We start from the raw sequence: 9,826 nt of genomic DNA, 5'->3' as shown, positions 1-9,826 counted from the left end.
CATTAAAAACAAATGCGTGCAAGAACGCGAGCTGCATTTCACTCAAGGCTGAAATGTTTCTGAGCCTTGATCGTGTAAGGATCATTGCTGTCTATGGCTGGGTCAGAGAGCTATAGAAATGCATAAAAAAATTCTTAATTTGTGTTCAAAAGATGAACGAAGGTCTTATAGATGAGGGTGAATAATTAATGACAGAATTTAAATTTTTGGGTGAACTATCCCCTTTAAGAAGAATAGTGTAAGCAGCACTACACACCCAAATGAAAACAGTGGCACCACCGGTGTTTATCATAGCAAAGACAACATATCGTATGAATTCTGTGAGCAGAGGACAGGAGGGCCGGAGTTTATGCAGCTATAAGAAATCTCTAGCATTAATTATGATCATGGCTTGTCTTGAAAACAGTTTGGCGTTCCTGGTAGGAGAAGTCACTGCAGGACTGTGCACCAAATCTTCTGACACTGCCAGAATTTCATAAACAAGCTGTTAGTGAATGTGTCAAATCAGCAATCAAAGACAACAGATTTTAGCCTTGGATTATAGGAATTAAAATTTGTCTAAGGCGACCAAATAGTTGCCAAATTCACTCAGTTTGAGCCGGGCTTAACATGAGAGGTGAGACTTGAAGAAAGAGACGCTGAGAGGCACGTTCTTCGCATCAGTCTGTCTTAATAGAGATCCATGCTGGCAACACTTTCAGTGGGTGCTCCTTACAGGCGCTGCAGAAGTATGGGAATCCTCTCGAAGTGATGATGTCCGTGAAGGTGAACAGAGGCGTTCTCTCTCGTGGGTCGTAGAAAGTCACCCTGGACCTGTTCATGTCCAATACGACTCTCACCACCTGCGGCTCCTTAGTCATAGTTAGCGGTGACCATGGGGCAGTACAGGCCTTATACTCTCCGTTTCGTAGCCTAATGGTCCAGAATCCCTCTGCAGGGGTCAGTACATGCTTTCCCTTCCGGCTGATGGATGCGCTTGCAACTCCAATGACCCAGTAAGTGTTGTTTTTGACCTCCACGTCCCAGCTGTGTCGCCCTGAGCTGAAGCCCTCATAGCCCAGCACCTCTGCACCTATATCGAAGCGCTCAGGGTTTTCTGGGAGTTTAAAGGTCTGCGAGCAGCACTGTATTGTAGTCAGATCCTCTGACAGGAGGAAGCAGCTTGCCGCAGTGTTTGGATCAAGAGTCACTGGAGCTGCAACAAAGGAATAGTTTGAAAGGTAAAATGCTAATGTTTATATTTAATGGCATCTTTAAAGCAACTGTGAGTAAGTTTTGTTTTTTTGTTTTGTACTCTAAAATATCAATTTTGGTGCAGTGACTTCTAATAAGGTGAATGGTTTAGTTTTTTTTTTACATACTCCCAGAACAAAAGATGGACGTTTGGTGAGCAGGTTCAAACAAAAGGGAAGATTGCTTTACAGCCCATGAACATTTATCCACTGTAATTTCAATACTATCCTCTGTTATTTGCCTCAATGAATTCCACTCACTTAAAGAGATGCTCCACCCCGAAATGAACATTTTGTCCTTAATTATTTACCCCCATGTCGTTCCAAACCCGTAAAAGTTTTGTTCGTATTTTGGGTGAAAACCGGGAGGCTTATGACTGTCCTATTGACTGGCAAGTATATTACGCTGTCAAGGTCCAGAAAAGTATGAAAGACAACATCAGAGTAGTCCATCTGTCATCAGTGGTTCAACTGTAACATTATGAAGCAACGGGAATACTTTTTGTACGAAAAGAAAACAAAAATAATGACTTTATTCAAAAATTCGTCTCTGTATTGTAGGCTCTTCTGTGTCAGACGCACCACAAGAACACGTTTTCTACGTGTATTTACTCTGCCAGAATGTGCTGTTTTCTTTCAAATCAAAGGGTAAATACATGTAGGTGTTTTCCAAAATGGTGCAAGGTGATGTGTGGAGAGATACAGAGGAGAGGAATTGTTTAATAAAGTCGTTATTTTTGTTTTTTGTTTTCTAGTACAAAAAGTATTCTCGTTGCTTCATAATGTTACAGTTGAACCACTGATGGCAGATGGACTATTCTGATCTTTTCTGGACCTTGACAGTGTAATTTACTTGGCAGTCAATGGGACAGTCATAAGCCTCCCGGTTTTCATCCAAATATCTTCAATTGTATTCAGAAGACAAACAAAGCTTTTACGGGTCCTGATAAATGTGCAAATGACTTGGTGGTTTGATACTGAATATACTCACTATATTGAATGATTTCCATCATTCTTTCCCAGACTTTAAACTTTAATGAGCCTAGATGTTTGGCTACATCAAGCAGTGAACCTGTTATCATCTCTGGATCCTGGGGAATACGCCAGGTTCTGTCAATATAGCAAAGAATACAGAGTTATTCCGGGACTAGGTCACAGATCAAATTATACTTAAGATGAGGGGACAAAGGAGTACCTCTTTATGGTGTCTTTATAATTCTAGGTTAAATAAAATAGAAGCAGATTACTAAAAGTGCAGCATATGAATTGTAATTTGTGTTTTAAGTCATTCCTTTACATATGTTCACCTTGAGGAATGGGATATCCTGAGATCTCATCTCCTGTTCAACAATTCTTATAGTGTTGCTAAGTGAAGAGATGTCATTGTCCAAATCTTCAATCTTATCATTCATCATCTGCCTTTTCTGATCCTCCTCCTGCTTTAGCACCGAAAGCCTGGAGGCCTCCTCGTGTCTCAGGAACTGGTGCAGTGCCTCAAACTCCTCTCGTATCTGCCTCTCTGTGTTCTCTGCCTGACTCTGTAATGAGAACGTTATCATTTACTTTTTCTGAAATGGGTAATTGATTTTCTCTTTCTATAATTGTGTTAACAAAGCCGATTCAAAATTAAAATACCTTAATATGGTCTATTGCTTGCTCACAAGTGAGTTTTGCTTTTTGGAAGAGCTTCAGTTTATGCTGAAGTGGTTTCAAAGCATTTTTGAGTTCCTCCTGAATACAAATGATAACACACAAAAAAAGAGTTAGTAATCACTAGATGTGCCTGTAATGAAACCCACCTGTTTAATTATTCATTTACATACACCGAAACCTTTTTGAACTTTTCTGTTAAATATCTTTGGGACGAAAACAAAATATATAGACACCAGCATCCACAATAAGAATGGACCCTTATCAGCCTTTGATGACTTTTTAATGTTTATTTTTTATTAATGTAATGTACATTTATAGCATTATGCTTTGTGTTACATAACCCTGGAACTTACTCACGAAAGTCTAGTCAACGATGCTGCAAGGGATTCAAAATGCTTTCACTTTATATTTTATCTTTTTCGCAGAAAGGCATGTTTTGTTTTTTTTTTGCTTTTGGGAGAAACGAGTGCAAAAGTAATATTTTCTAACTCTAGAGAAGTTCACCCTGCTATAGTTTATTGCAGTTTTCCAAACTTCAAAGTGTGAAAAGGGTTCATTAGGAGGAAAAGCCATTAGAATTAAGTCTTGACCACGGATGAATTACAGCCCAGACCAATGGGATTAGAATTGAACATCCTTGAAACCCCACCACTAGATAAAAGGTTCTTCACACTAGAACACTAGAAAGAAAAAAAAAGGTTCTATTAAGAACTGTTCACTGAAAGCTTCTTTGGGAATCCAAAACAATTCTTCTGTCATCACTGCAAAACTCCCATTTTTGGAAACATTACTTTTGAAAGTGTAGAGTTGTTCAAACATAACTGTGGGAAATAAATCCATCCATTCATTTTCCAAAATGCTTGTCCAGCACTGGAGTCTATCCCAATGTTTTGAGAACCACCTTGGATGGACTGCAATCCCTTCTAAATTCTATAACCAAGCCAGACCTTGCTTAGCTTCTTAGATCAGGCCAATATCATAAGATAAATATTCTGACATTTTAGTGAAACCAAGATATGATAATGTCTTGTTACCCTTTTCAACTCCCTGGTATAATCAGAATGATAAGATGGGGCCTTGTAACCCTAATCCGTCCTTGGTCTTGACCTTAAAAGATTTTAAGATTCTGAGGAGTTTTTTTTTTTTAGATACTAGTGTATACTTTCATCAACTCTAAACTAAGCACATGGGCATCTGGTTTCAGCCCTAGCAGGAGGCCTCAGCCCTAGCATACTGCTATTAATAGTCTGATAAGGAACCCAGCTACCAATCCATAAATACAATTTCCAAGGACCTAAAGAGAAGGAACAGTTGTCCAAATGTTTATTCTCATGCAAAGGTTTTTGGTTTCCTTCTTGTCCTTGAATTGAAGGCACAATTGTTGAAACTATAGATTAGAATCAACATTGTATCTAAACAATGTCAAACATTGATGCAAGTGACCATGAATCTGTATGTAGACATACCTTGCAGTCATGTGAAGCTTCATTTAAGGGATATAACCTGTGACTCTTGTGGTAGGCAGATGATTTGCATGTGCTACAAGTGGGTTCCAGGTCCTCCAAACAAAAGAGTGTCAAGGTCTCGCCATGCTCCTTGCACGCAAGAGGGTCATTTTTGCAGTGCTCCAGAAAGCCCTCGCAGGTCTTTTCAAGTGTGGTGTTGACTATGAGCTCCCCCATAGATGATGGCTGACAGCAAAGGGGGCATTCGCAAGATCCTCCACCATTCCACAGGCTCTCCAGACAGAGTTTACAGAAGCGATGTCTGCAAAACAGCACTATGGGCTTTTGTAGGATATTTCCACAAATGGGGCATGACAGGTCTTCTGCGAGATGTGACTGCTTGGAGGCCATTGCTCCTTTGAGCCCTTCATTGCCCAGTTGGGTCACAAGGGGATACTATGCCCTCCCTCTCACTTAGATTACCCTTGGGAGATCTGTCTTCTGATTGGCTGCAGTATTTGCTCAAAGAATACTGTACATCACTGAGCAAGGTCTTGGCAGACACATGATATCTACTGATGAATGCCTAAACATTCTTTCTGTATATTATGTAACATCAAGCTCCTGGAAAGCGATTTGAACCCGGCACTGACGTAAGAGGAAATATGTCAAGATTTTCTTTTGAGAAGATAATGTATGCCACCTCATAAGAATAATTAAAAGGCAGGATAAATAAACATAAAACTGGCAAGAACAGTGGTGTGGAAAAAGTTTTTGCACCCTCCTGATTTTCAGTGTTACTCTGAATATCATCGGTACTTTAACTGAAACATTTCCATGAATCTTCACCACAACAAGTTAAATCTTTCATGCATTCATTAGAGATGGTTATAAAACATTCAGCGCTATTTGTAGTTAATGCTGCTAATGGAGCTGTAACCAGTATCTGGTTGCACCCCCATTAGCAGCAGTAACTGCAACCAAATGTTTCCTGTAGTTATTTCTATGGAGGAATTTTGGCTCACTCCTGCTTGCAGAACTAACTGCTTCAGCTAAGTGACATTTGTAGGTGTTGTCGCGTTGCCACTTCAACCACACTTCGTTGGGGTTCATTCTGGAATATGTCAAGACCATTTCAGAAGTTTAGTTTTCTTTAGGGATCATTGTTTTGGACCATAACCCAGCCAGGCTTCACCTTAAATTTAAAACCAGCGTCTTTACATTCTCCTCAATAATTTTCTGGTACAGAGCAGAATTTATCACTCTTAAATGATGCCAAGATGTCCAGTTACTGATACAGCTAAACATTCCCAACCCATCAGATTATAGCATTACTGCTTTTGACCAGTTATTTTTATGAAATGCAGGCAAGAGAGGTTTCAAGATCTTTAGAAATTGCTCTAGGATTCTTGGTGACTCCCAGAATAATTTTGTGCCTTGCTCTTGGACATGTTTTGGCCAAACAACCACTCCTTGGAAGATAAGCTAACTATTAAAGGTGAACTATTTATAAAAGATTATTAACTATTCCAAACCATATACAATTTGATAATATGATTCTGATTGTGTTTCAATGTATGGTAAACTATGTGTGAGACTTTCGATTCATTATGCTCTATTACTAAATAGAAGAATATAAAATAAACCTATTTTAAAACAAAGAAAATGCAGTGAACTAGATGTATTTGAGCTACGAGACAGTAAGTTCATAATAACGAGAATAAATTCAAATAATGAGATAAGTAATAGCAGTTTGTAATGTCAAGCAGCATAACAGGCCTGAAGCAAATGACACCTGAAACCTCGCACATTCAAATTATAAATACGCACTCACTAGCCACTTTATGAGGTACACCTTGCTAGTACCAGACGGAACCCCCTTTTGCCTTCAGAGCTGCCTTAATTCTTCTGCCATGTTTTCATGTTCTTTACACCAAATTCTGACCCTACCATCTGAATGTTGCAGCAGAAATCGAGACTCATCAGATCAGACTACGTTTTTCCAATCTTCTATTGTCCAAATTTGGTGAGCCTGTGCGAATTGTAGCCTCCATTTCCTGTTCTTAGCTGACAGGAGTGGCACTCTGTGTGGTCTTATGCTGCTGTAGCCCATCTGCTTCAGGGATTGACGTGTTGTGTGTTCAGAGATGATATTCTGTATTCCTTGTTTGGAGTGATTATTTGAATCACTGTTGCCTTTCTATCATCTCTAACCAGTCTGCCCATTCTCCTCTGACCTCTGACATCAACAAGGCATTTTCATACACACAACTGCCGCTCACTGGATATTTTTTCTTTTCCTGACCATTCTGTGTAAACAAGATGTTTGTGCTAAAAAAAAAAAAAAATAAATAAATCCCAGTAGATCAGCAGTTTTTGAAATAATCAGACCATCCCGTCTGACACCAACAACCATTCCACGTTCAAAGACACTGAAATCCCATTTCGTCCCCATTCTGATGCTCAGTTAGACTTTACCAAGTCGTTTTTCTACATTTAGATGCCTATATATATATATATATATATATATATATATATATATATATATATATATATATATATAGTGAGAGAGAGAGAGAGAGAGAGAGAGAGAGAGAGAGAGAATCTTGTAAGACTGTAACAAGTCGTTGTTGACATACTGAGTGAAAAGGACTGGACCTTTAATTTATTTTACTAAGTAAAACATAAGATAGATTACACAAGATAGTGATACAATATACAAGATAAGATTTAGTGATTATTTGCATGCATCGATAAGCTTGTGCAATCTGATGCAGTCTTTACTATATCTTTATCACTGAGCTGTGCTGTGTTTAATACCTTCAGTTTTTGCTCCCTGAACTTTCTGAGATGGGATCCAGAGCCCTCTTTTCAGCAGAGGGGACAATGCATCTCCCAAAACTGATGACAGCTAATTTCACAGAAGCTGCACCTGCAAGAAACACAGTAGAGGACCGCTGGAACACTGAACACTTCTCCACACACCGAACAAGAAGGGTCTTCCTCTAAGAGCGGCAAATTATCCTCTATTTTCTCTGATTATTTGAGCTGAACAGATATACTGCGTCTTCGGTCCTAAGTGTTGTAGATAAAAAGACCACTGCTCCCTATGTGCCTTTTCATACTCCAGACGCTTGACCTTTAGACTTGGTGTCTGGACATAAATGCTCACAGACAGATCTATATTGAGGTCTGAGGTGAAGTCAGCATTTGTTCCTATTAATAATTTCCATTAGCTGAATAATGATGTGCTTCGGGATTTGCCGTAAACCTTAGCATCTTGATGTACAATAAATCAAATGATCATGCTGTATCATGAGCTTAATCTGTATATGTACAGTACACAAAATTATCGTTATCATATGAATTCTGAAAATTATGTGGAATGCAGTGAATTTCCATCACACCTCAGTGTCTCTTCAGAGGATACGCTCTGATTTTCTGGCTCCCTAATTGAAGGCATTGCCCACGGTCAGGAGTCCCCAGAGCAGAAGACAGACAGCTTCTTGTCATGCTGCTCACATATTCTTTACTGTGAGAAGAGGACAGCCTTTAGAGCTTTGTGTGCCTCCCAAACCTGTGAAAGACTATAAAAGCCACGTCCACATGGGAGGCACTAGGACTTTGAAAAACCTCTCTGCAAGGTGCAGGGACTCATCAGGGGTTTCAGCCTCCATTTCTTTGAGGTCTGAACACTTTAATGTGTCCCTATGGGACCTACTATATGGTAGCCACATTTGTCTACTACAATTAAAACTCACTTGGATGTGTATACTGCATATTAATCGCAGATTATGTGAGTTAATGTCAAATACAATGATTCTGTTGTTACAGTCTACCCCACTACTGGAGTGGGTTGTAACACTGCTGGGAATAGAGAAATTGCTGAAATAACATCCACACTATTCGATTTTTGCAAAAACATCATTGCAAAACAAAGAAACATGAACCAATTAAACAACAACAACAAAAAACATACTGAAGTTTTTATAACTTTAAATGTAGCACAAAGAAATTCTTGCATGTGTTGTGTGAGTGCGTGTGTAAGTGTACTGTGTTCTTGTCACATAAGTGTTCAATCACTATGTTTATGATCCACATATTTTGATATGAATTTTGCGATATACAATTAAAACACTGGATGGAAACATCAAGATGTGCATAAATTCTTACAAAGTTCACTAAAAAAACGTATGCCTTCAAATTGTGGCAGATCATTTTTTATCTGGTAGGAAAACATGCGCAAAACCTTGATATGCAATGCAACAACAACAAAAAAACTCATGTGACTAAGTCTCAACAGAGGGCGTGATGAAACTGGACTAATTGGGATCATCATGGGGTTGGTAACATTTTTCAACAACTGTTACATCTATCTGCAAAGTGTAGCATGTAGGGTTGAAGTTAGCATAAATACAAAGCATGCAATTAAACAAGAGAAACAACTTCAGGTCATGTAAGTTAAATAACTGTATCCAAAACTCAATGATTACTATTGCAAATAAATAAATAAATAATAATAATAATCTTTTTTGGTTATAAAATCTACAAATTTGCTCAAAGTCACATTCAGTTTCTCCTGTGAGCTCAAAAAGAGTGTCTGATATTAAATACGGTACCACAGCTGTTTTGCAGTTACATCTAACCCCGTGTTACAACAATCCCCGGTCTCACCACACACTTTTTGTTGCAGTGCCCGGGGAGCAGCGGGGGGTTCAGTGCTTTGCTCAAGGGCACATACAGTAAGTCGTGGTATTGAAGGTGGAAGACAGTGCTGTTCATTCACTCCCCCCACTGACAATCCCTGTTGGTACTGAAAATGAATAGCCCTGATAGAGAACAGAGTAGTCAAAGTCTCTTATCAGCACACAACCGGTACAAAGATAGTTAACTCAGCTGGGTTTAATAAGAGACATAATGAGCAGTGTAGGGAGGCTCCAGGAACAAAGGTTTGAAATCCATTGCTATTATACTGTCACCTAGTGGTCATATTGATGAGTCCCTAAAATTAGCCTATGATAAGCCTTTGTGATAACTAAAAATGTGTAGTTAATTCTAGCCAAACATATATTTTGCTTTCGATTTATGTTTTTTATTTTAACCATCAAACGTGTTAAGATTAAAGTGTTAAAAACAAAATACTGATGACGCTCTCCTGCCATATTTGCATTTTTATTCTTATTAGCCTCACTGGTCTTTTTTTTCCTGGATGATATTTCTTTATTTTTCGGACAGTAACCACTGTTCATTTCTTTTTTTCTTTTTTTAATTCACAAGAACATTTCTAAAATCTCGTAACCGAGATGTTCCCTTTCATAGGTCACTTCGATGCTGCGGTTATGTCACTGTATGGGAACCCTATACCATAACGCCTGACGTACCTGATAGTTGGAATCCAAGGAAAGCATCTGCTCAAGCGGAGAGAACCCGGGAGCCAGGAGCCATCCTCACATCCAGACTGTAAAACTTGACAAAAGTGCTCGGTGAGGAACGTCC

At 38.9% G+C, this 9,826-nt stretch overlaps 1 protein-coding gene across 1 annotated transcript; it reads right to left on the bottom strand.

Moving 5' to 3' along the window:
* Positions 1–518: 518 nt before the first annotated feature.
* On the bottom strand, positions 519–5,245 carry trim35-13 (tripartite motif containing 35-13). Its single transcript, XM_059534393.1, has 6 exons — positions 4,352–5,245; positions 2,868–2,963; positions 2,540–2,770; positions 2,428–2,450; positions 2,224–2,342; positions 519–1,195 (listed from the first exon to the last, which is right to left on the bottom strand). Exons 1-6 carry the CDS (start codon positions 4,739–4,741, stop codon positions 660–662), a joined length of 1,395 nt encoding a protein of 464 aa, XP_059390376.1. The 5' UTR covers positions 4,742–5,245; the 3' UTR covers positions 519–659.
* Between the last annotated feature and the right edge of the window lie 4,581 nt (positions 5,246–9,826).

The sequence above is a fragment of the Carassius carassius genome, chromosome 1 (genome assembly GCF_963082965.1).
Source record: "Carassius carassius chromosome 1, fCarCar2.1, whole genome shotgun sequence".
Lineage (NCBI taxonomy): Eukaryota > Metazoa > Chordata > Actinopteri > Cypriniformes > Cyprinidae > Carassius > Carassius carassius.
This window is presented reverse-complemented; position numbering and strand designations above follow the sequence as displayed.

Bases quoted from the DNA above. Each gene is read 5' to 3' on its own strand.
- trim35-13 (XM_059534393.1), bottom strand. From the start codon at position 4,741: ATGGCCTCCAAGCAGTCACATCTCGCAGAAGACCTGTCATGCCCCATT. The intron at 2,771-2,867 runs GTATTTTAATTT...TTCTCATTACAG, and splicing joins AAGCAATAGACCATATTAAG to AGTCAGGCAGAGAACACAGA. The intron at 1,196-2,223 runs GTGAGTATATTC...CCTTTGTTGCAG, and splicing joins GATGGAAATCATTCAATATA to CTCCAGTGACTCTTGATCCA.